The sequence below is a fragment of the Salmo trutta genome, chromosome 14 (assembly GCF_901001165.1).
Source record: "Salmo trutta chromosome 14, fSalTru1.1, whole genome shotgun sequence".
Classification (NCBI taxonomy): domain Eukaryota; kingdom Metazoa; phylum Chordata; class Actinopteri; order Salmoniformes; family Salmonidae; genus Salmo; species Salmo trutta.
This window is the reverse complement of record NC_042970.1, coordinates 62,876,697-62,903,496: the sequence shown is the minus strand read 5'-3', so window position 1 is coordinate 62,903,496 and position 26,800 is coordinate 62,876,697. Positions and strand designations below refer to the sequence as shown.

The 26,800-nt window shown below is 44.7% G+C and overlaps 2 protein-coding genes and 3 non-coding genes across 5 annotated transcripts; all 5 read left to right on the top strand.

The window, feature by feature from the left end:
- Window positions 1-219: 219 nt before the first annotated feature.
- LOC115208584 (protein FAM161A-like) lies at window positions 220-7,230 on the top strand. Its single transcript, XM_029776755.1, has 7 exons — window positions 220-483; window positions 2,020-2,288; window positions 2,447-3,685; window positions 3,986-4,153; window positions 4,499-4,598; window positions 5,378-5,535; window positions 6,253-7,230. The coding sequence occupies exons 1-7, from the start codon at window positions 325-327 to the stop codon at window positions 6,653-6,655; spliced, it is 2,496 nt and encodes an 831-aa protein (XP_029632615.1). The 5' UTR covers window positions 220-324; the 3' UTR covers window positions 6,656-7,230.
- Window positions 7,231-11,946: 4,716 nt separating this feature from the next.
- LOC115208583 (exportin-1) lies at window positions 11,947-26,648 on the top strand. Its single transcript, XM_029776754.1, has 25 exons — window positions 11,947-12,544; window positions 13,427-13,558; window positions 14,121-14,222; window positions 14,511-14,583; window positions 14,778-14,839; window positions 14,947-14,991; window positions 15,086-15,267; window positions 15,575-15,623; window positions 15,714-15,833; window positions 17,321-17,449; window positions 18,380-18,538; window positions 18,868-19,065; window positions 19,371-19,509; window positions 19,756-19,937; window positions 20,547-20,703; window positions 21,021-21,184; window positions 21,431-21,565; window positions 21,899-22,082; window positions 22,671-22,777; window positions 23,471-23,665; window positions 24,145-24,313; window positions 24,620-24,754; window positions 25,025-25,181; window positions 25,512-25,608; window positions 25,772-26,648. The coding sequence occupies exons 2-25, from the start codon at window positions 13,433-13,435 to the stop codon at window positions 25,916-25,918; spliced, it is 3,213 nt and encodes a 1,070-aa protein (XP_029632614.1). The 5' UTR covers window positions 11,947-12,544; window positions 13,427-13,432; the 3' UTR covers window positions 25,919-26,648.
- LOC115147952 (small nucleolar RNA SNORA17) lies at window positions 20,254-20,386 on the top strand. Its single transcript, XR_003866533.1, has one exon. It is a non-coding gene; the product is annotated as a small nucleolar RNA SNORA17 (small nucleolar RNA).
- On the top strand, window positions 23,822-23,958 carry LOC115147944 (small nucleolar RNA SNORA5). The gene has a single exon (XR_003866525.1). It is a non-coding gene; the product is annotated as a small nucleolar RNA SNORA5 (small nucleolar RNA).
- Window positions 25,284-25,418, top strand: LOC115147943 (small nucleolar RNA SNORA5). The gene has a single exon (XR_003866524.1). It is a non-coding gene; the product is annotated as a small nucleolar RNA SNORA5 (small nucleolar RNA).
- Window positions 26,649-26,800: the final 152 nt, after the last annotated feature.

Below are 26,800 nucleotides of genomic sequence, written 5' to 3'. Positions count from 1 at the left end.
TTGCAAAAATAAACTATATAATATATATAACTATATAATATATACTATATATAAATATATATATATATAATTAACTATATTTTAAGACAATTAAATACTATGCCAACAAAAAAGCTGTTAGGATCTAAATGCTAAAAAATGTGCGATTAACAGTTTTCAAGAAAAATAAGAAAAAAAACGATTCACTTCCTGAAACAGCTAGTCATATCCTTTACAACCACACGATGCTGGTGCTCTGGAGAGCATCTGCTGTGCTTTTGCCAAGTAGTTGCAGCGTCTCTATTAGATTCATCTTTGACAAAGACAGCAAGAACAGGGGAAACAATGGCGAATGCCCATCGCGCCAACGTCCTGGTTACTTCCTGTTTGAAAACGCCGGTAGACGCACACACCAAGGCTCCGTTGGCGTTGTATGAAAGGCAGCGAGCCCTTCTATATTCGTCAGTAGCTGGTCATATTGACAATCGAGACTACGAAAAAGAGGTAAGATATCGGCTGATGAGTTTTGTATTTGAAAGCTGAGCTAAGCGATCAAGAAATATTCTGCAATGATTGGATGAAATCCATCATACGGGTGGAAAGAGGACTGGAGCACCATCCGACACTTGCCAAAATGCCATTCATCCGACTAACCAATCCATCAACGTTATACCCTCATTCATTATGTTGATCGGAAGAGAAATGGAACACCAGTTGCACATAGCTGGTACGTTGCACACCGGTTGCATACGTTTTTTTTTTTTTATTATTCATGGTTCCTCATTCCATAATAGGCTAATTCTTGGGTCCTCCCTCAATGATCTGCTAGATGGCTTAGTCATAAAACATATTGATCACACATTGCTACCAAACATCTAAGTTGATGTAAGTAGGCCTAATGTATAGCCTATACAAGCCTATGACACTGGATAGTGATGTAAAGTGGATATGCCTTGAATTATCTTTCATGTTGAAGATTGGGAAATTCAGGTCAAGCATTTACTTATGTTGGTGGATTCTCATAAAATGTATGTTGTTCTCAAGTGTTACTACAGAGATTTGACTGTTCAGGTCAACCTGCCTGTGTGGGAGAGGATTTGACCTGCATAATTTGTTACTGGCCTATTTTTGGCTTCCCTCCTTTACTAGATTACACTGACGTCACAGTGCCAGTAATCCTAAATGCTTAATTACCTTTGGACAACATTATTTCAAATCCCATTTTATTTTCCTCACTGGACAAGGATTTTCCCTACATCTGGGCATCTCCAAATAGTTTTTTTATTTAGAAAGTACATTCATTTTGATCTGGCTTGTACCGTGATCAGTACGATACTCTTTAGAATTGCTTGTCCAAGCTTTAGACTTCTTTTCTTAATATTTTGTAAATGTATGATCGGATCTCATCCATTCATCATCCGAAGAAAAGAAGATTGAGATGGTTGGAGGCAGAACAGCTAGTGTGACAGTTGAACACACGCTCCTTCCATTATCACCCACCTTCCGTGCGTGACCATATGGATAGGTCATCCAAACCCACAGAGCTGGGGATAATGAGCTTAGGCATCAAGTAGCCATCTCATATTATGCTCTACTCTACACAATTCATATTAGGCCTTATGCTTTAACCATCTACAATATGTCCAGTCATCAGTACTACTCTTACATGATGATACACTTCCATACATTTGGCATATTAAAACATATGGGGCTTCCCCTTTAAGATGTATCTTAAAGTCATAGAAATACAGTTGAAAGGCTTTTTCTTCCTGCAGCCACAATCCTATCCAAGATACCCTTTGCTTCCATAGCTTACTTAAGTGATAATACCAGAGAAGCCGGTGTTTGGAGGATATGTTGGCACGGGTGTTGTTACGGCCCGAGACAAAGTTGATTTTGCATTTGACCAATAATGTCCTTTGTAGGCTACATTTCTTATTTGTATGGAATGGATTCCACAGACACGTTTTCTACAGTCCGTGCACAACGTAAATGTTTTTTATTGCTTCATTTTCCCCATGACGTTCTTTGACTTTTCAGCTGCAGTATGACAACTCGGGGTCTGACTACGGTGATGGGTATGCCCCCGGGAAGGGCAGCCTCCTGATGATCAAAGACTACCGAGTGACGGGGGACCACATCGACCTGCGTGAGTTCTACTTCTCCAACGAGGAGTACTACCGCAAGCTGGAGGAGCTGAAGAGGGCCCACCTCCGCACCATGGCCGAGCTAGAGGGCATGTACCGCAAGAAGCTGGAGCTCAAAGGCGCACCACCCTCGGAAAACGTGCAGGGGGCGCAGGCACACGGGTGTGTTGTTGCTCTTGCTTGGAATTTGTTGTTTTTCTTGATTAACCACCAAGATAATACGCTGAAGTTGGTAGGGTACATTATTTCTGTTCCTGGTGGGTGTACTGTACTCAGTCAATTCATATTCTAATGGTGTAAAATCTTTTTTCGCTCACCAGATCGTACTTGACGATCAGCCCCATGCCTGTGAGGCGTCTGAGGAAGGCCCACTCGGCTCTGGAGCTGAGGAGGGGCTCTGGGCTGTCGGACACATCTGACGAGGAAGGTGCTGTAGACAACAACGTGGAGAAGGGTCTGCAGTCCTCCCCCAAAGAGCACATCAAGAACATGTGGCAGGACTTCAAGCTGTCGCCTCGCCAGCGCCACCCGTCCACATCCTCCCTCCAGAGCCTCATTGGGGGCCACAAGAAAGGCATCAAGGGTAAGGACCAGAAGCAAGGGTGCAAAGATGTCAAACACGAGCCTTCGAAACCCAGAGTGACCGTCCCCAAGCCGTTCCACATGACGCTGCGGGAGAACCAGAAGCGCCAGAAAGGTGTGAAGACGCGGTCAGAGATCGAGCTGGAGAACGCGGCCTTGCGGAAGCAGCTGGAGGAGCTGACAGAGTGCCAGCACAAATTCCGTGCCAGCTCTGTGCCCGTCCACGTCCGCCTGCCCCTCTACGAGGAGCTCCACGAACGCGACGAGGCGCGGCGGGCCATGCACGAGCGGGAGCAGCAGTGTCTGTGCTCCACCCAGCGGCCCTTCAGTTTCCTGGAGCGCGAACGTCTCAAGAGGGAGCAGAGAGAGGAGCAGCTCCGCAACCTCCAGCCAATCAGCCAGGAGAGAATCCGACCATTCAGGGCCAAGCCCGTGCCCAAGGCGGTGTATGAGGCGGCTACGGGCGAGCAACTGAAGGAGGAGCAGCTGTACCGTGCCATCAAGATGCAGATGCGGGCCCAGGAGCTGTTCCACAGCTCCTCCATGCCACCCAACATGCTGGCACGCCACATTAGCAAAAGGGAGCATGCTAAGGATGGAGCCAGGGGGGACACCGCTGGATCCGAGGATGACAACAGGGCCCCTTACAGGCCTAAGATAAACCCGGAGGTGCCCGACTTCGACGCCAGCTACAGGAGGTTTAAGAAGCAGCTGGAGAGCCGGCGCGACGTGAAGCCTTTGACAACGTGCGAGCCGTTCCAGCTCCGGACGTCACAGATCCCCTCGCACCGCGAACGCATCCTGGCCGAGATCGAGAAGGAGCAGATGAGTCCCCGGGCCAAGCGCTGGCCTTACGTCAGCACAGCTGGGCTCGTCCGCTCACACAACTCTAGCCTCTGCTCCTCCCTCTCAGGCAGTCTGGAACAGCTGCCTGCCAAAGTCACCGATGCCAGCAAAAAACGCCAAGAGGCCGTAAGGTACTACCCACATAGAATAGCAAGGGGCGTCTCCTTTTTAGACAAGCTAGTCAGAGCTTCAGAAGACCTTTTAGTTGCTCTTTTTAGGAATAGTTATGGCCTGAAAGTTGAAACCCTTGTCTGTTGAATCCTGTGGACTTCCTATACACTTCCAGCTCCAAAACAACAAAATGCCCAACCTCTGACATTACCCCCCTAGTCCTACTTCTAGTGCCCTTGGCCTTCATTTTCCCTTTTGACAAAGTCCTTCCTCCACCAATGCCATCCTGTCATCGATGACTGCCTTGTCTCCTTGAGTAGAAAGGTGCTTGAGCAGAGAAAGAAGGCGGAGGAAGAGGAGGAGAGCTGGAGTGAGAGACAGAAGCAGAGAGAGAAGAAGCTTGCAAAGGTGGTCTCTAAGTGTGCCCAAGCCAATGATGCCCACGTGCCCCTCTCCCAGACCAACCAGTCCAAGCTCAAGCAGTTCAGGTAACCCATATAGAAATCCATAACATTACAATTATACTTGTAACCATCCCGGAAACTCACCCCACCTGAGACCAGTATGAACACCCCCCCCCCCCCCCAAACAGTTTATCAATCTGTTGTGTTTGGGTCTTTTCATATGAAAATGATGAGTGGAATTGCAAACCTAAAGACTGAACTGAACATTGCCTCAATAGTCTCAATTGTGACTATGATTTCCATATCAGTAACAGTAAGCCGCGGTTGTAAAAGTGATGTTTTTGTTGAACAGGTCAGGGTTGAGGGTTATTTCAGTGCTGAGGGTTGTGGGATCACAGGGGTGAAAGGTTGTCTGTGTGTTTCAAACAGAAAGCAGGACTTTCAGCGGAGGAAGGAGTACCAGGAGGAGATGAGGGAGATCCAGGAGAGAGTGAAGGGGAGGCCTCTGCTGTTGGAGCAGGTCGCACAGGTGAGCCTGAAACGGCCCGCACGCACGCACGCGAGTCGTGGAGTGACATGACATGGGTTTCATTTCAGTAGTTATAAGAGGCATCCTTTCCACATCTCACACTACTCATTCACACAATAAATATAAACTACCGTCCAAAAGTTTGGGGTCACTTAGAAATGTCCTTGATTTTGAAAGAAAAGCATTTTTTTTTTGTCCATTAAAATAACATCAAATTGATCAGAAATAGTGTAGACATTGTTCATTTTGTAAATGACTATTGTAGCTGGAAACGGCAGATTTTTAATGGAATATCTACATAGGCGTACAGAGGCCCATTATCAGCAACCATCACTCCTGTGTTCCAATGGCAAGTTGTGTTAGCTAATCCAAGTTTATCATTTTAAAAGGCTAATTGATCATTAGAAAACCCTTTTGCAATTATGTTAGCACAGCTGAAAACTGATGTGCTGATTTAAAGAAGCTATAAAACTAGAAAGAGGAGTGGGAGGCCCCGGTGCACAACTGAGCAAGAGGACAAGGACATTTGTTTCTCAAACTAGACACTCTGACGTCTGAAGTCCTCAACTGGCAGCTTCATTAAATAGTACCCGCAAAACATCAGTCAATTTGATGTTATATTAATGGACAAAAAAAATGATTTAAAAAACAAGGACATTTCTAAGTGACCCCATTCTTTTGAATGGTAGTGTATATTGCATGAATAATAAATGTATGACTGACTATTTTCCCATCACTGGTCATGATGTATGCTATTTTTCACTTCTGTCTGTTGACAGATGAATGCCAAACACGCTGCAGAGAAGTGCTACACAGACACCCTGCGAGGCTGTGGAGTGAGTGAGGACTTTGTCAGTGGCAAGGTGCCCAAGTCCCAGCAGCCAGGTGGACAAGAATCTGCATGCTGGACCACCTCCTCCAGTGACCCAAAACAAAGGTAGACTTCTGGCTCAATGACAGTGAATTATACATTTTGTAAACATACTTCATTAGTCAAAATCATTAGCCAAACATACTTGCTAGTTTAGCTAGCCAAACCATCAGTCTTAGCGCAGAATAACTGATGAATTTGCGATCGTTCAATACCTGTTGAATATGGCCCCGGTGTCAGTAAAAATATCAGAATTAAATTGTTGCCAGCAATTACAATCACCAACGATCTGGATAACATGAAAACAGCCTAACCAGCTCTGCTAGGGCAAGTAAAATGGTCAGAGTGAGGTGTTCTCTCATTTGTGTCTGGAAGTAGCTAGCAGTTAGCTTGGGTGCTTGACTGCGGTTGTGAGGTCAGAATGCTTGGATCAAGGCTTCTCCTTGGCCAGAGCGTCCAGTGTGCGCTCCGAGAGCGAACCGCTCTGAATATACGAACGCCCAGAGCGCACTCTGGCACTCCAGATTTAATTTACGAACACACCATTAGCTTGCTATTATAAAAATCGAATTCAATAATGCCAATAATGTTTTCAGTTTGACTTTTGCTTTCAAAGGCAGCTCAAACATGTAAGAATGAACTAAAGCTATTGAATTCTACCGTGCTGAAATAATGCACGCTCTAGAATGCCCTTCAACCCAATCAGAAACGAGTATTCAACAATGCCATGGTATAAGAGTTGATATTTTTTGTGTTAAGTGTTTATTCATTTTGTTTTCTCAGTGAAAAGGACGAGACAGATACACCGGCTATTTACAACATGGTCTTCCAGGATGACTACCCAGACGATTATGAAGACAGCTTTGCTGACCAAGAAAGGGAGGGAGAGCAGGAGGCTGAGAAAGATGAATTCAAGTCAAAAAAAGAAAATGAGGATAAAGGCCATGACGAAGCAGGGCGGGGGAGGGCGGATATTGGGCGTTATTCAGATGATGGTGATCACTCCGATGCCGATGACCATTACTCAGATGCCAGTGAGCATTACTTGCCCCTGGACGATGAAAAGAATAAAGGGAGTGACATCCTCAAAAGACCAGAGAGTACCCAGAGCAGCCCAAGCTATAGAAGCGGCCAGCACAGCCGAAACAGTCAGAAGTCAGAGAGGGATAGGGAAACACAGCAATAGCGGATAAGAAAAGTGATGAGGATGACTGAAAAGTCAAAGGAGTGCATTTTCTCACAGGTAGGCAGGGCTACATTGTGGCAAACGTCTACAACACTGACACACAGTGGTAGAGATGCTTCTATTATAAAAAAGGATAAATGTATGGTAGGATATCTGTCTGTATACATACAGTAATAATGGAGAATTTCATGTTTATTACATTATTTTGTTGCAAATACAATTTAGTGTGAGACAGACCAGAGTCAATTGTAGTACTAGGCTATGGTTATAAAAATGATCACATTGAACAGTTTAGGCTACTCTTTGTCTTGTGATATCCTACTATGCAGGAAATACAATACGATGACCACTTACTTTTGGATGTTTGTGATACATTTTCTTTCGACAATTATTTGTCTAATGTTTTGTGACCTAAATATATGTAGCCTAACATTTGCTATATATTTCAGGATCATACTTTTTTTTCAATCGTCGCGTATATACATCACATTTGGGAACATGAAGGTGTTATGTATTTCATGTACATTATGGGATATTTATATTTCTGTACTAAACAAAGCAAAAAAAGAAACGTCCTCTCACTGTCAACTGCGTTTATTTTCAGCAAACTTAACATGTGTAAATATTTATATGAACATAAGATTCAACAACTGAGACATAAACTGAACAAGTTCCATAGACATGTGACTAACAGAAATGGAATAATGTGTCCCTGAACAAAGGTGGGGTCAGCTGCATTAAGTACTGCAGTTCATCTCCTCCTCATGGACTGCACCAGATTTGCCAGTTCTTGCTGTGAGATGTTACCCCACTCTTCCACCAAGGCACCTGCAAGTCCCCTTGACATTTCTGGGGGGAATGGCCCTAGCCCTCACCCTCCGATCAAACAGGTCCCAGACGTGCTCAATGGGATTGAGATCCGGGCTCTTCGCTGGCCATTGCAGAACACTGACATTCCTGTCTTGTAGGAAATCACACACAGAACGAGCAGTATGTCTGGTGGCATTGTCATGCTGGAGGGTCATGTCAGGATGAGCCTGCAGGAAGGGTACCACATGAGGGATGTCTTCCCTGTAACGCACAGCGGTGAGATTGCCTGCAATGACAACAAGCTCAGTCCGATGATGCTGTGACACATCGCCCCAGACCATGACGGACCCTCCACCTCCAAATCGATCCCGCTCCAGAGTACAGGCCTCGGTGTAACGCTCATTACTTCGACGATAAGCGCGAATCCGACCATCACCCCTGGTGAGACAAAACCGCGACTCGTCAGTGAAGAGCACTTTTTCCCAGTCCTGTCTGGTCCAGCGACGGTGGGTTGGTCTGGTCCAGGCGACGTTGTTGCCGGTGATGTCTGGTGAGGACCTGCCTTACAACAGGCCTACAAGCCTTCAGTCCAGCTTCTCTCAGCCTATTGCGGACAGTCTGAGCACTGATGGAGGGATTGTGCATTCCTGGTGTAACTCGGGCAGCTGTTGTTGCCATCCTGTACCTGTCCCGAAGGTGTGATGTTCGGATGTGCCGATCCTATACTGTTGTTGTTACACATGGTCTGCTACTGCGAGGACGATCAGCTGTCCGTCCTGTCTCCCTGTAGCGCTGTCTTAGGCGTCTCACAGTATGGAAATGGCAATTTATTGCCCTGGCCACATCTGCAGTCCTCATGCCTCCTTGCAGCATGCCTAAGGCACGTTCACGCAGATGAGCAGGGACCCTGGACATCTTTCTTTTGGTGTTTTTCAGAGTCAGTAGAAAGGCCTCTTTAGAGTCCCAAGTTTTCATAACTGTGGCCTTAATTGCCTACCGTCTGGAAGCTGTTAGTGTCTTAACGACCGTTCCATAGGTGCATGTTCATTAGTTGTTTATGGTTCATTGAACAAGCATGGGAAACAGTGTTTAAACCCTTTATAATGAAGATCTGTGAAGTTATTTGGATTTTACGAATTATCTTTGAAAGACGGTCCTGAAAAAGGGACATTTCTTTTTTTGCTGAGTGTAGTTGTCATAAAACAATTTGGCTATAAATCATCAAATCACATTTTATTGGTCACATGCAGATGTTATTGTGGGTGTAGCGAAATGCTTGTGTTTCTAGCTCCAACAGTGCAGTAATATTTAACAATTCACAACAATACACACAACGTGTAAATAAAAATTCAACGATGAGATGAGACAGCCTATAGGGAGGAGGTCAGAGTCCTGGCTGTGTGGTGCCTGGATAACAACCTCTCCCTCAGCGTGATCAAGACAAAGGAGATGATCGTGGACTACAGGAAAAGGAGGACCGAGCATGTCCCCATTCTCATCGACGGGGCTGTAGTGGAGCAGGTTGAAAGCTTCAAGTTCCTTGGTGTCCACATCACCAACAAACGATCATGGTGCAGACTAGAGGTCGACCGATTATGATTTTTCAACACCGATACCAATTATTGGAGGACAAAAAAATCCGATACCGATTAATCGGCCGATTATTTTTTATTTATTTGCAATAATGACAATTACAACAATACTGAATGAACACTTATTTTAACTTAATATAATACATAAATAAAATCAATTTAGCCTCAAATAAATAATGAAACATGTTCAATTTGGTTTAAATAATGCAAAAACAAAGTGTTGGAAAAGAAAGTAAAAGTGCAATATTTCCCATGTAAGAAAGCTAACGTTTAAGTGCCTTGCTCAGAACATGGGAACATATGAAAGCTGGTGGTTCCTTTTAACATGAGTCTTCAATATTCCCAGGTAAGAAGTTTTAGGTTGTAGTTATTATAGGAATTATAGGACTATTTCTCTCTATACCATTTGTATTTCATATACCTTTGACTATTGGATGTTCTTATAGGCACTTTAGTATTGCCAGTATAGCTTCCATCCCTCTCCTCGCTCCTACCTGGGCTCGAACAAGGAACACATCGACAACAGCCACCCTCGAAGCAGCGTTACACATGCAGAGCAAGGGGAACAACTACTCCAAGTCTCAGAGCGAGTGACGTTTGAAACGCTATTAGCGCGCACCCGCTAACTAGCTAGCCATTTCACATCGGTTACACTAGCCTAATCTTGGGAGTTGACAGGCTTGAAGTCATAAACAGCGCAATGCATTGCGAAGAGCTGCTGGCAAAACGCACAAAAGTGCTGTTTGAATGAATGCTTACGAGCCTGCTGGTGCCTACTACCACTCAGTCAGACTGCTCTATCAAATCATAGACTTAATTATAATATAATAAACACACAGAAATACGAGCCTTTGGTCATTAATATGGTCGAATCCGGAAACTATCATCTCGAAAAAATAAAAATTAAATATTTCTGTGAAATACGGAACCGGTCCGTATTTTATCTAACGGGTGGCATCCCTAAGTCTAAATATTCCTGTTACATTGCACAACCTTCAATGGTATGTCATAATTACATACAATTCTGGCAAATTAGTTCGCAACGAGCCAGGCAATGAACACAAGAGCAGTGACACAATTTCATGTTAGCAGGCAATATTAACTAAATATGCAGGTTTAAAAATATATACTTGTGTATTGATTTTAAAGAAAGGCATTGATGTTTATGGTTAGGTACATTGGTGCAACGACAGTGATTTTTTTGCAAATGCGCTTGTTAAATCATCATCCGTTTGTCGAAGTAGGCTGTGATTCGATGAGAAATTAACAGGCACCACATCGATTAAATGCAACGCAGGACACGTTAGATAAACTATAATATCATCAACCATGTGTAGTTAACTAGTGATTATGTTAAGATTGATAGTTTTTTATAAGATAAGTTTAATGCTAGCTAGCAACTTACCTTGGCTTCTTGCTGCCCTCGCGTAACAGGTAGTCAGCCTACCATGCAGTCTCCTCGTGGAGTGCAATGTAAGGCAGGTGGTTAGAGCGTTGGACTAGTAACCAGAAGGTTGCAAAAACGAATCCCCGAATCCCCCCTGAACAAGGCAGTTAACCCCCGTTCCTAGGCCGTCATTGAAAATAAGAATGTGTTCTTAATCTGACTTGCCTAGTTAAATAAAGGTGTAAAAATAAAAAATAAAAAAATAAAAAAATCGGTGGCCAAAAATACCTATTACTGATTGTTATGAAAACTTGAAATCGGCCCTAATTAATCGGCCATTCCGATTAATCGGTCGACCTCTAGTCCAGACACACCAAGACAGTCGTGAAGAGGGCAGACAAAGCCTATTCCCCCTCAGGTGACTGAAAAGATTTGGCATGGGTCCTCCGATCCTCAAAACGTTTTACAGCTGCACCATCAAGAGCATCCTGACTGGTTGCATCACTGGCTGGTATGGCAACTGCTCGGCCTCTGACCGCAAGGCACTACAGAGTGTGGTGCGTACAGCCCAGTACATCACTGGGGTCAAGCTTTCTGCCATCCAGGACCTCTATACCAGGCGGTGTCAGAGGAAGGATCTAAAAATTGCCAAAGACTCCAGCCACCCTAGTCATAGACCGTTCTCTCTGCTACCGCCCGGCAAGTGGTACCGGAGCGCCAAGTCTAGGTCCAAAAGGCTTCTTAACAGCTTCTACCCCCAAGCCATAAGACTCCTGAACAGCTAATCAAATGGCTACCAAGACTATTTGCATTGTTCCCCCCACACCCTCTTTTACACTGCTGCTACTCTCTGTTTATTATCTACGCATAATCACTTTAACTCTACCTACATGTACATATTACCTCAATTACCTCGACTAACCTGTGCCCCCGCACATTGACTCTGTACCGGTACCCATTGTATATAGCCTCGCTATTTTAAATATTGTTTTTATTTGTATTTTTTACTTAACACTTGTTTTTCTCAAAACTGCATTCTTGGTTAAGGGCTTGTAAGTAAGAATTTCAACCCTTTTGTATTCGGCGCATGTGGCAAATACAATTTGATTTGATACACACAAACTTAAAAGTAAAATAATGTAATTAAGGAATATAAATATTAGGAGGTGCAATGTCGGAGTGGCATAGACTAAAATAGAGTATATACATATGAGATGAGTAGAGCAGTATGTAAACATTTAAACATTATTAAAGTTACTAGTGTTCCATTATTAAAGTGGCCAGTGATTTCAAGTCTATGTACAGTACATTATTATATATGTTTTGGGGTGTGTCGACACCCCAGACCAACGGAAAACACAGCCGCATGGGTACTGAGGGAAGGATGTTCATTTTGATTGACAGCATGGTTGGCCTGTAAAATACCAGGACAGCCCTTGTACAATTTTATGACAAACCAATCGGATCCCTCAAGGGCGTGCACATAGTCCAAATTTTACGCGGCGCCATGGGCCGAAAAACCTAGATGGAATATCCCAGTCTTAACCGGTTTCAACCGGTCTTGGGTTTGAAGCATGAGATGAAGAGCTAGCTTACACAGCCCTGCTATCAAATATTATATACGAATAGGACCAATAATAAACTCAAGATTATTTTACTTTGTGATTATGAACCGGAATAACGCAATACGTGTGACTCCGTAAATTGTTAGCTAGCTAGCCAGCCAAGGGAAGCTAAGTCATCATTGGCTTGTGCAACAGCAGGCTAACTTGATAACATTTCTCGCCGTCCGCAACGACTTAATCATTGCTAAGATACTTCTAGACTAGTCTGTTACATTTATTTGCTATATGGTAAATTGCTAAATGTAAATTATCATACTGAAACTTCGCTTCAGTGGCAGGACATACAGCTAACGGCGTGCTATCAGGACATAAATCATTTGGCTAGCTAGCTAATTAGCCAATAAGCTAGTTAGCGAATGTCAAACACACTGGAACGTGTGCCATGAGATAGCCTGACATCCAGCCAGACGAGAGTTTTAAAATCAGAGGCAAAGTCTTATTTTTTTCATTACAACGGAAAGACTAAAGAAATAAGGTGAGTTTGGTAGCTAGCTGTGCAGCTCAAATGGGTTGAATTTCGAGTTTGAGTGGTGGTGTAGCTAACGTAAGTTAGTAGCTAGCTGGCTAACTAGCTTTAGCTAGCTGTCTGTTTTTATAGCAAACTAGCTTGCTAGCTATAATTGTGAATATTACTTAATATTTTGTTAACACGAGTGAGTGAAGCCTCTTAATTGATGTTCTTAGACTTAACATGGTTACATTAGCCAGATGTTAGTTTATGCGATAAGCTAGCTAGACATGTGTCAACTTTGAGGTCAGTTAATGTATACGTAACTATGTGGTATACACAATAGAGGTAACATTAGCTAACAATAGTAAACGCTAAGTTAGCCATAAATTAAACAGTAACGTTAGCTAGCAAGCTAACATCAACTAGCCGTAGTAGCACTCTTGAATTGCTGGATGGAGGGAGGGGTTGCTTTATTGCAGCGTTTACGTGCTTGTCGGAACTAGAAATCTGAAATGTCCCACTTGCTAACTGGTTGAACCCGGCACGTGTATAACTAAAACCAGATTACAAGTCGGACATTTTCGATTTTTTTAGTTCCGATTAGTACTTGAACGCGCCATAAGTACCACTTGTGGTCCATGGTGTCGCAATTGCCAAGCTATTAAAGTTTACAGGCTTGCGAGTGATGTCGCAATTTTACTCACACTCAGTATTTCGCCGTTGTTACATGTGGGTGGGTGTAGCCAGGGGTAGCAATATAGGGAGTGAAAATAATATATTGGGACAGTGGCATATATTTCATCAGCCATTTGTTTTCGGCTTTTGGTTAGGTTTTATTTACAGGTGTCTGTAGTTATTAAGTTCTGTCATTTGTTCTCATGTTTCCCTTCACCCCTCCATTCCTAGAGCTCTATGCCAGCAAACATGACAATGTTGGCGGATCATGCAGCAAGACAGCTGCTAGACTTCAGTCAAAAGCTGGACATTAATCTGCTGGACAATGTAGTCAATTCTATGTACTATGACATTGGATCACAGGTGAGAGCTGCTCTTTGCCCTAATGCTGCTCTATCTTTCGCTACATACTTAAGTCTGAAAATCAGGGGTTTTGTACAACAACAAAGTAATCAGTGATTGGATCATCTCTAATTCACTGAGTATCAAAGCCAATGCTGAATTTTCAGTTGCTTTACCCACATGTGTTCTGGCTCTCGCCCAACCCTTTGGTTTATGGGACCAATCCTACAGTCTACAATAGCTTTCCATTTTTTAAATTGTTGGGAGGTACTCAGACTCATTATGAATAAGATACTAAGGTCAGTGGGCGTGACGTAAGATTTAGCCGGAGCAAGGAGTTTGGGTAGCCAGACAACTGTACCCCGTTATTACTCAAAATATAAACATAATTTACTACCATGTTTGTAAACATAAACAAACACTGTATAACAGTCCTTGCATCCATTGCTCTCTCTGAATTTGTGTGTTTACATTTCTCCCTCCCTTAGCTTTTAACAAAAACAGTGGCCGTGTTATTTCAACTATGGATTAGACCTTTAAAGCCACACAGATCTCAACAGTTTCTCTCTCCTCTCTTCCACAGCAACGCATGGCACAGGAGGTGCTGACCAACCTGAAGGATCACCCGGACGCGTGGACACGAGTCGACACCATCCTGGAGTTTTCTCAGAACATGAAGACTAAAGTATGTGTGCCAGTGACGCATTCCTGGTGATCGGTTTACATCCTCTAACCAGGGCATCTATATCTATATCTCTCTCTCTCGACATTGAAAAGCATATCATTACAGCCAGGCATAGGCAGTCCAGTTGGATCCATAGAGATGCGTAGATCTTGTTTATTACATTTGTTAGCTTTTGATGTCATTTGTATATCCAAGATGCAAGATCTGTCGTCTTAGTGGAAATGAGATGCAGTTGTGAGTGATATGTTTTTCCTGATAGTCTAAGCCTCTCCCTCCTCTCCATTCCAGTACTATGCACTGCAAATTCTGGAGACTGTGATCAAAACACGCTGGAAGATTCTTCCAAGAAATCAATGTGAAGGTAACACCCGCTGCATAGACTGTTTGGAATAACACAACTATATTAGGGCCATGCGTGAGATACGAACCTTGGGAATGAACAGTGATATTAAGATAAGGGAATAACGTGTCTAGACTATATCGCTAATGTTATACAGACACAAACATTTGATCTTTGACAATGTCGAGTCATAAACATTTCTGGTATGTTTTCAGGAATAAAGAAGTATGTCGTTGGTCTGATTATCAAGACCTCATCTGACGCCGCAAATGTTGAGGTAAAGAGTCTTTCCTGTGTTTGACTGTTCTCACTGCAATGTTTTCCATGTTGAAATTCTGCACTCGTTCCCAAATTTCATCTGCAGTTTTCATCTGTGCGTTTCAGAAAGATGGAGTGTACATTGCTAAACTCAACATGATCCTCGTACAGGTAAAAAAAATAATTAAGAAACGCGTCTGTCCTGTCATTACAAATGGTTAAAACCGAAACAATCAAACTCAGCGTGTCTCCTCTGCTTGTGTAGATCCTGAAGCAGGAGTGGCCCAAGCACTGGCCCACCTTCATCAGTGACATCGTGGGTGCCAGCCGCACCAGCGAGAGCCTGTGTCAGAACAACATGATCATCCTCAAGCTGCTCAGTGAGGAGGTCTTTGACTTCTCCAGCGGACAGATGACCCAGGTCAAGGCCAAGCACCTGAAGGACAGGTACATAACGTCTCCTATCCAGCTACCTAATAACTTTAACGTTTGTCAAATGCACAGGATACAATGTAGTGTACACAGTACAATTAAATGCTTATTTATACAGTAAATGCTTTGGCTGCTTGGAGATGTACTGTATATTGCAAAGAATCTGTTTCCTAAGTATTAGTGGTTGATATCATTACTAGTCTCTTCATGGCAACTGAATTGTAACGTTTTTATAATATTATTTGAAAGCATGGGTAGATCAGATGGAAGTGTACACTGACATGCTATTTTAGTAATAATTTTATTTTTGTTTTTCTTTCAGCATGTGCAATGAATTCTCGCAAATATTCCAGCTCTGCCAGTTTGTCATGGTAAGCAAATGGCTCAGGGATTCTAAACTGTCTTGATATGAAATGTACATGTTGAATGCCCAACATGTTAAATGCAAACATTTTCTGCAGGAGAACTCCCAGAATGCCCCTCTGGTCCAAGCCACACTCGAGACTCTCCTGCGTTTCCTGAACTGGATCCCCCTGGGGTACATATTTGAGACCAAATTGATCAGCACTCTGGTGTACAAGGTAACTCAACTCCTGATGACTCACTTGCACCTGTCCCCTTACTGAAAATTAAATGACTTAAGTATCGGCTTATTACTACTTCTCGGTTCCATTGAAACATCTCCCTAGGCAATTTAGTTGTTTTTGTTGTGATTCAGCAATCCCGGCTTGTGGAAACTTGAAAACAGCAGTTGAACTATAGGCATCCTCTCACAAAGGCGCACTTGCAAGTGCATAAGAGCCGGAGGAACAATATAGTGAAAGTTGAGGCATTTGCACCTTATTGCTTCGGTGACTTGGTCTGCTGCAAACATTCATACACTTGTGCCCATATACGGGCTGAACATGACAGATTTGGTCACTAATAAGTGCCTAAATTTGAATGTAGGGTACTGTACAGTAACATGTTATACATGTCAGAGCTCTGGCTCTGCAATTCACTGCGCTCTATTCTGAACTTGAGCACCGCATGCGACCAGAAGCTGCCCCCATCCCTCCCGGAAGTTGGGGAACTTTAGATTTTTTGTTGTTGTATGAGTGAGGGAAATGCTGTAAATTTAAGAGGACTGTATTTTGAAAGATGAGACATGAGGATTATAGTAAATACCGCTTTGATATCATACATGTAAGGCAAACACAGGAGTCCAAATGTGCACTTCACATTTCCAAATCATAAAACTCTTGTCATATACAGTGTCAACATTTATGATCACTATGTTTGATGTACAGTTACAAGATGACATGGTGTCATACCCTGGGTTGTCCTGAACAGAATGAGCCTATGTTAATTGTGAAGGAAATTTGCAGCAGCACACACACCTGAATGCACTGATGACTCCTTTCTATGTGCACTAAAATAATCTGTTTCTCTGAATTGCCTTGTGAACACTGTAATATCATAATTTATAACAGCTAGTCACGTTGGCACTAGAACACGCTTTCAAATCATACCCACTTGATCCAGATTGCGTTTTATAATGGGATGTTATTGGATTGCGTAAACCAAAATAATAATTGTGCGATGGAGGAGCTAGAGTTAAAGACTAAAGTACAAGTGTGCTTGCTCTAGTTCCTCAACAGCACAGATAGGAGAGCAAAAAAAAAGAAGCTTATAGTTGAAGACTCTTCTTTGAGAGGTGTGTGACCACTTGGAGACACCAGTTAGTCCTCTCACTCAAACCCTTATTTTTTTCTTATGTTGCACCTACCCCACATTTACCCCACATTTTCCAGGAATATTCTTATATTACTCAATGTATCCAGAGTATTTTCAGATTTCATATCAGCAAATGTGTCAAAGTACAGAGTGTAAAATGCAAATAAAATCAAGTGTAATGTTTGGATTCAGTTTTGTCTGGTGAACTGTTGTGTACTCAACTTCGGTCCAACACTTTTTCTTATTGGACAAGCTCAAGTAGTCCTCCCTGTTTCAGTCAGTTTTCTCCTGATTGGTGTCTAGTGACTACGACCCTGTTGACTAACCTCTTTTTCCTCTCGTCCGTTCCCAGTTCTTGAACGTGCCCATGTTCCGCAACGTGACGCTGAAGTGTCTGACGGAGATCGCCGGCGTGAGCGTCAACCAGTACGAGGAGCAGTTTGTCAACCTCTTCACACTCACAATGTGTCAGCTCAAACAGGTACGCTCCATGTCTGCTCAAATGGGTACGCTCCATGTCTGCTCAAATGGGTACGCTCCATGTCTGCTCAAACAGGTACGCTCCATGTCAGCTCAAACAGGTACGCTCCATGTCTGCTCAAATGGGTACGCTCCATGTCTGCTCAAATGGGTACGCTCCATGTCTGCTCAAACGGGTACGCTCCATGTCTGCTCAAACAGGTACGCTCCATGTCTGCTCAAACAGGTACGCTCCATGTCTGCTCAAACAGGTACGCTCCATGTCAGCTCAAACGGGTATGCTCCATGTCTGCTCAAACGGGTACGCTCCATGTCTGCTCAAATGGGTACGCTCCATGTCTGCTCAAACGGGTACGCTCCCTGTCTGCTCAAACGGGTACGCTCCCTGTCTGCTCAAACGGGTACGCTCCCTGTCTGCTCAAACGGGTACGCTCCCTGTCTGCTCAAACGGGTACGCTCCCTGTCTGCTCAAACGGGTACTCTCCCTGTCTGCTCAAACGGGTACGCTCCCTGTCTGCTCAAACGGGTACGCTCCCTGTCTGCTCAAACGGGTACGCTCCCTGTCTGCTCAAACGGGTACGCTCCCTGTCTGCTCAAACGGGTACGCTCCCTGTCTGCTCAAACGGGTACGCTCCCTGTCTGCTCAAACGGGTACGCATAGCTCCATCTGCTGGCCAGTTAAGCCTACTGTCAAAACTGTGTTGGAGTAGTGGTACCCAAATGATGGACCAGGACAAACCGATAGGTTACAGATATATTTTTGAGACCGGATACTGCAGACCCTATGTTTCAACAACGATCATATTGCAGGCATCATAAGAACTATTAATTAGTTAGCATACATTTTTAGATAAAAAATGTAATGTGTAAATTAATACTAATTGACGCATCAAAGAGTCTGTCTTTTCCCCTGTCTCTCGCTTCGTGTTAGATGCTCCCCCTGAACACCAACATCCGCCTGGCATATTCCAACGGCAAGGACGATGAGCAGAACTTCATCCAGAACCTCAGCCTGTTCCTCTGCACCTTCCTGAAAGAGCACGGACAGCTCATCGAGAAGAGGCCCAACCTTAGGGAGACACTCGTGGAGGTGACGTTAACGCCATGAATACTGGACAATAACAACAGAGATACTGTTCCTACAATGTTTTTTGGGGAAAAACGCATTCTTCAATCGCATTCATTGATAAGTCACGTATTAACATTTCACATACCCCCTTGTTCCCCGCCAACCTAACCTGTACTGCAGCCAGAAGAATATTACCTTTGACCTCAAATTATTATTTAAAAAATATATATTTGTACCAATTTTCCCTTGTTTTTATCCTCAAGTCACACACCATTGAAATGGAGCTAGCCCCCCAATCTTCAACATTCTCCTTACCTTCTGTTCTAATCACATCCTCCTCTCCCCTCCAGGCTCTCCACTACATGCTGCTGGTGTCTGAGGTGGAGGAGACGGAGATCTTTAAGATCTGTCTGGAGTACTGGAACCACTTGGCGGCCGAGCTCTACAGGGAGAGCCCCTTCTCTACCTCCACCTCCCCCCTGCTCTCTGGGAGCCAGCACTTTGACGTGCCCCCACGCCGGCACCTCTACCTGCCCGTGCTCTCCAAGGTGAGAAGAAACGTACACAGGGACGGACGGACGGTTACACACACACTCTTGACCTTCCACCAAACAAATGTCCTTCAGGGTCGTGGCATAGGGCACACCGTAGCAAAGCAATCTACAAAAGACAACAAAAATGTGTGACAATCGGACAAGTTCATATAGTTCCCACCACTTCAAACCGTTTTCTCCCTACTGGACACAACCTTGACGTTCTACTGTGTTTCCTGTTGACAGTCCCTGCATCACCATGGTGTCTATTTAGATTGTCCCTTATTAGTCACTGGCATGTTGTCTGCCCGGGAACACAGGTGCGTACGCTGATGGTGAGCCGAATGGCCAAGCCAGAGGAGGTGCTGGTGGTGGAGAATGACCAGGGAGAGGTGGTCCGAGAGTTCATGAAGGACACAGACTCAATCAACCTCTATAAGAACATGAGAGAGACACTGGGTGAGTGCCTGGCCCAGGACAGTCTGAACATCTCACACACACGTCCTCTCTCTAGTCTGTGATGTCAAGCACAGTTGCCCCTCAATCTTTTCCTTTGTCAAATGTGCTTTCCACAATTGATCGCTCTATCAGTGACACATCTCTCCCTCACACTTTTGTTCACTGTTGATAAGGTAGGGCACAATCCACATACTCCCTCTCTCTCTGACTAGCATACCTCCCTCTCTCTGCCCCCCCCCCCCCCAGTCTACCTGACCCATTTGGACTATGCGGACACGGAGCGCATCATGACGGAGAAGCTGCACAACCAGGTCAACGGGACAGAGTGGTCCTGGAGGAACCGGAACACGCTGTGCTGGGCCATCGGCTCCATCAGCGGGGCCATGCACGAGGAGGACGAGAAGAGGTTCCTGGTCACCGTCATCAAGGTCTGTAGTAGTCTGTGTAACGGACACAGGCGTGCATACACACACCGCACCTTCACAGGCAGCTACAGTCTTTAAAGGGGACTATACACACACCACACCTTCACAGGCAGCTATAGTTTTTAAAGGGGACTATACACACACCACACCTTCACAGGCAGCTACAGTTTTTAAAGGGGACTATACACACACCGCACCTTCACAGGTAGCTAGTCTTTAAAGGCGATAATACACACATGCAGTAGTTGCTGGTCTTAGTCATCAATTATGTGCTCTGTTAGACCAGAAGTGTTCCCTTTACTGTTCAGAAATTGAATGGCCTGCCCCTTGAGACGTTGCAGTTCGACTGTGCGTGTTGAGCCTGTGTCATGAGGGGCGCAGAGTAACAGGGCTGTGCCTACGCAGAGGACTCAGAACAGTGGGTACTTGGAGTGATTGATAGAACTGAGATTTGGCAGAAAAAATGAATTTTAATAACACACTTTTGGAGAAATTCCACGTCCACTCACCTGACAAGACTTAACATGTAAATGCTGCTGTAGAGTGACTGTCAGGATGTACTGAGCTGCGTTTCTGTGTTATTGACCGACTGTCGTTTCCTCATGTCTCCAGGACCTGCTGGGCCTTTGTGAGCAGAAGAGGGGGAAGGACAACAAGGCCATCATCGCCTCAAACATCATGTACATCGTGGGCCAGTACCCACGCTTCCTCCGAGCCCACTGGAAGTTCCTCAAGACTGTCGTCAACAAGCTCTTTGAGTTCATGCACGGTAAGCAACTTTGTTCAGGCCACCACTTGCATATCTTAAAAAGATACAGGATGCTGTTTTCAGTGTCGTGTGAAAATTGATTTCCTTGGTGTGATTTTGCATCCATGCAAAATACCAGGGGCTGTGTTAATTTGACACTGGACAGAAAACCAACTGAAACGGAGGGACTACCTGGACAAGTCCAATAAGAAACACTCCTTTGTGGTTTACGATTCAAAGCGTTTAAAAAAAGTTTCTCTACGGTGTATCCAAATGAACACGCCCCAACAGTGTTTCTTTTATTGAACATTTTATTTGAACGTAATTGTTCCCGGCAGAGACTCACGACGGCGTGCAGGACATGGCGTGCGACACCTTCATCAAGATCGCCCAGAAGTGCCGGCGCCACTTTGTCCAGGTGCAAGTGGGCGAGGTGATGCCCTTCATCGACGAGATCCTCAACAACATCAACACCATCATCTGTGACCTCCAGCCCCAACAGGTACACAGATGCACCACGATTAGCCGTAACACAGTTGAGCTACAGGCCCCTGAAAACAACCAAAACTAAGAGTAAAATACAGTAGTAGTTGAAAAACATTTCCAAATGGCAATGCTGGTTTTGAGTTTCCATTGGCCAAGTTCAGGGAGCACCCTGTTTCCAGTTGTCATGTGAAATGGCTGGAGTTGGATATGAAGCAGCAGATGTTCATATGACCGTAATCCACCTCATATCTCTTTCCCTCAGGTGCACACGTTCTACGAGGCAGTGGGCTACATGATCGGGGCCCAGACGGACCAGGCAGTGCAGGAGCACCTCATCGAGAAGTACATGCTGCTACCCAACCAGGTGTGGGACAGCATCATCCAACAGGCCACCAAGGTAAGTCACACTCCACTATGGGACTGTGTTTGTCACCCTTGGTTTCAAAGCATTTTACATTGTATGCATGCAGCACAACCCAAACAACACAAGTCTCCCCCACTTTGTACTGCTGTGCCATGGATAAATTAAGAGAAACACCCACTGTCTTAGAGGCCCTTGTAGTTTTACCAGCAACATTTGTCATCATTACCGGTGCTTTTTCTCCCAATTGTTGCAACTGGCAAAGCCTCGTCTTTTTGCACTTCAGTAAAAAGCTATCCAGAGCGACTTACAATATGTTGTCCGAAGATGCGGTGAAAGCATTTTAACTGACTTGTCTCTCCCCTCCAGAATGTGGACATCCTGAAGGATGCAGAGACGGTGCGTCAGCTGGGCAGCATCCTGAAGACCAACGTGCGGGCCTGCAAGGCCGTGGGACACCCTTTCGTGGTGCAGCTGGGACGCATCTACCTGGACATGCTCAATGTCTACAAGTGTCTGAGTGAGAACATCTCCTCTGCCATCCAGACCAACGGTGAGACGTGTGTGCCTAGTCTGTCTGTCTGTCTTTGGTCTATCTGATCTGTGTGCCTATCTGATCTGTGTGCCTGAGGTGCTTGTTTGTCTTGGTGTGTGTGTGTCTGTCAGACTCTTGTATGCCTGAAGTGCTTGCTTGTCAAAGTGTGATGTGCTTAATTATCTGTCTGCAGCTGCGGCATCAGTCACAGAACTACAAGCCCATTCTGACGGTGCATTCAAGACAATTGGGAACTCTGAAAAATGCGAGGTGATATCATGCCGTCAGTGATCTTCAGGTCGGAAAGTCAGTGTTCTAGAAAGAGGCCCAAATTCCGTGTTGGATGACCGTTCACAGCGATTTTTTTCAGTCTGAGCTCATTTATTTATTTATTTATTTATTTTTCTCATGGGTTCCCAGTTGTCTTGAACGCACTGAAGTTGGAGATTTCCGAGTTCTCAGTTGTTTTGTACGCAGCATAACGTTTAAAGCGTCACTGAGCTCTCCTTTGCTAACTCCATGCTACCATGCTGAACCCCATGCTAACTCCATGCTACCATGCTAAACCCTATGCTAGCTAACTAACTCACTCTATTGTCCTGCTAGGAGAGATGGTGACCAAGCAGCCCCTGATCCGGAGCATGAGGACGGTGAAGAGAGAAACGCTCAAGCTGATCTCAGGTTGGGTCAGCCGCTCCAACGACCCACAAATGGCGAGTCTGTCCTGTCTTAATCAAATATAGAGTCGCAGCCTATAGGGAATGCTGTAGACCAGTGGTTCTCCTATAGATCCTCTTCGAAGGCTGTAATTGAAAATATGAATTTGTTCTTAACTGACTTGCTTAGTTAAATAAAGAAGAAAATGAATCGAAATGTAATGGTGGGATCAGAGCGGGCATCTCTCAGGCCATAGATAGCATGTCTAAACCACACCATAGAGAAACGGGAGGCAGAAAGACAACCAGAAAGATCCAACTGGCTGTCTGGACTAGCTTGAACTCCACACAGCCCTTATAGGTCCTTGGACACCAACCTTATCCAGAGGCATCATGCCCATTGAAACTAATTTCATCCACTTACAGGTTGAAAAGACAGAGAATAGCTCACATCACAGACCAAGATATTCCAGTTCCTCCTCTAAAATAACTATGGCGCCGATGACTTGAACCACCGCTACCCTCGGTGGTAGCCCCAAGCCCTCGGTGGTAGCCCCAAGCCCTCGGTGGTAGCCCCAAGCCCTCGGTGGTAGCCCCAAGCCCTCGGTGGTAGCCCAAAGCCCTCGGTGGTAGCCCCAAGCCCTCGGTGGTAGCCCCAAGCCCTCAGTTATCTGACAGTTTGCTTTAACGTTAGACTGAATGTCTCTGTATTAACTGGTTACGTTCTACCATGTTCCGTGGTTGTTACAGGTGGGGGAGAACTTTGTCCCGCCCCTGCTGGAGGCTGTACTCATCGACTACCAGCGCAATGTCCCCGCCGCCAGAGAGCCCGAGGTGCTAAGCACCATGGCGACCATCGTCAATAAGCTGGGTGGACACATCACCGGGGAGATCCCGAAGATCTTCGACGCAGTCTTCGAGTGCACTTTGAACATGATCAATAAAGTATGTTTCATAGATGTTTCCTCTACTATTATAGCACTCTACTAGAATGCTGTAGTCTATTAATTAGTTCATATTCTTAGCTGGCCTGAGTGGCCCTTATAGACTGCACATGATGTCAAAGGAACATTAACAGAAAGACAGATGTTAGTGTTAGTTTGCAGCCTTGTCAAATTCGGTGCTTCCTCCACAATGGACCGCACTGGCCAAAATGGCTGCCACAGTGAACCTGTAGTTCATGGGCCCCACATCCCTTTTGCATGGATGTAGGGGATAAATCTGTACTACAGACAATTGGTGAAGTCTATCCAATGCGAGGTTGTAAACTGAAGGATTGTTGAACATATTATATATTTTTATTATATGCGTGGGAAAAGAAAAATTACTTTATATGACGGAGTCCTAGTCTTTATTCCTTATAGAAAGTAATTCCACTGACATTGTCCAACTTTAATTGTCCAATTGTTTTTTCTCCTCTCCAGGACTTTGAAGAGTACCCAGAGCATAGGACCCATTTCTTCTACCTCCTCCAAGCGGTGAACTCGCAGTGCTTCCCGGCCTTCCTCTCCATTCCCCCGGCCCAGTTTAAACTGGTTCTGGACTCCATTATCTGGGCCTTTAAACACACCATGAGGAACGTTGCAGACACTGGTAAGACCCTCCATATGCTTTGGCCTTACCTACCTGTTCATACATACTATGCCTTTCACGAGATTGTAACTGTGTGTTGACGAATGAGGTTGTCAGACTCATCTGAGGTGAAATGCAGTTCACTTCACTTTATTTAAAATATTATGGGTGTTTCAGACACAGATGTGCTCTAATCCTGGACTAAAGCTTTTTTCAATGGACAAATGTTTCATTGTCCAGGACTAGGCTTAAGAGTCTGGGGAAAATAGTCCTTACAGTACACTGTGGAATTATTCTCATCAAGCCACTCATCCCTGCTTCCTCCAGGTCTGCAGATTCTTTACACCCTGCTGCAGAACGTGGCCCAGGAGGAGGCTGCTGCACAGAGCTTCTACCAGACCTACTTCTGTGACATCCTCCAGCACATCTTCTCCGTCGTCACAGATACCTCGCACACAGCAGGTGAGAGGGTGGTGGCTGATCATTGACTGACGGTTAAATATCACCGGAAACATCTATGGTACTGTAATAAGTGTTGGGTACAGGCGAGGAATCAGAGGCCATGTTATACACTAGATGGTTTGATTCCTGAAGGGGATATTTCACTTTGGTGTCACATTGCAGCAGAGTCAAACACAGACATGGCAGATGGACACGACAACGTGCTTAAGTACCATTGGTGAGTGCAAGACAAGTGTGGGTATAATTGATGTTCTGCTTGACTTTCTGCAGGGCTAACCATGCACGCGTCCATCCTGGCGTACATGTTCAACCTGGTGGAGGAGGGTAAAATCAGCGCCTCCCTTAACCCAGCCAGCCAGCACAACCAGGGCTACGTTCAGGAGTACGTGGCCAACCTGCTCAAGACGGCCTTCCCCCATCTACAAGAGTAAGTGTCTGTCAGCCTGCCTATCAGAGGGCCCCTGTCAAGTAAATTAAAATGAAACATTTTGTTGTTACTCCACTCTGAACACTAAGATGGAGATTAATTTGCAGCCTTGTCAAATTCGGTGCTTCCTCTACAATGGACCGCACTGGCCAAAATGGCTGCCACAGTGAACCTGTAGTTCATGGGCCTCATCTCTTTTATATTGGTGTTGGGGATACATTTGTACTACAGACAATAACTAGTTGATCTAAAGTGATCTACTTACTGTGTAGGTAGTTGCTATGTAGGTAGGTGAATGTGTTGTGATCCTGACTCTCCTCTCCATTCCAGTGCCCAGGTGAAGGTGTTTGTAACAGGTCTGTTCAGCTTGAACCAGGACATCCCCGCTTTCAAGGAGCACTTGAGGGACTTCCTGGTGCAGATCAAGGTGAGTCACTCTGGTTTTGTAGCCACGCGCACACACGGGTGCAAACACACACAAGGGCCAGAGTTACTATCAGTCTGATGTGTCAAACCACTGGAGCATGGTAGATAGACATATTTGTCCCTCACACTCAACTCTCAACTTCCTCTCTTTACTCCCTGTCCAGGAGTTTGCTGGCGAGGACACAACAGACCTGTTCCTGGAGGAGCGGGAGACGTCGCTGCGGCAGGCCCAGGAGGAGAAACACAAGCTGCAGATGTCTGTCCCCGGCATCCTCAACCCCCATGAGCTCCCCGAGGAGATGTGCGACTAAGCGCCGCCACATAGGAACGAACACAACAGCAAACATGTACAGTTTTTGGGAAAAAAAGAAAGCCAAGAGAAGCTGAGAGCTCTTGTCAAGTGTGTGTGTGTGTGTGTGTGTGAGAGCGAGAGATTGAGAGGTGCTTTGTCGACCAAATCAATGCCAATATGTAAATGAGAATTGCGCCTCCGATTCGGCACTCACATTTTTTGCATATGGACGCATTTTATACAGAGTCATTTGTGTAATAATACGGTATTGCTCCTTTTCCCTCGCAAATTCAAGCTTTGTTTTTGGTCATCGTCTTTGTTTAGCCGTGCATGAAGTTTAAATAATGAAATAATTATTTTTAACCCTTTCTTTCCCTACACCCCCCCCCACCAACGATCCTTCTATTTGTTTATATGTAAGATATGTTAAAAGCACATGCAAAAAGGTTACTTTAAAAAGTGCTGTAGTGTCAGGAAGTGCTCCAATAAAGAGCTTTGTGTGTTTTTCGGAGGAGCCGCATGGCCTGCAGATGAATGTGACGGTCAAGGGTGGTAAATGATGCTGCTTCCTTTGTTTCTGTTTTGGCAGCAGTTTGTGGCAAGTTGGGTTCTGTTTGCATCTAAAACTGACCGCTCTGACATTTGGACAAGAATGTTAGATCAAAGGAAGGTTATGTGCATATCATCTTGTTTGTAAAGCTGTCTTAGTACTATGGGAACATAAAGTTGGTTATTTTTACAAAACTGTGTATGTCCTATACCTTTTGTGTATGTTTCCTTCAGTCGTTGAAGGTTATTAAATCCAATTTCTGGAATAAGAACTTGAAACTACTGAGTACTCACAGAGAGGTCTGCATTTTGAATTTTAAGGTCAAAATACTTAAGAAAATACTTTGGAGTA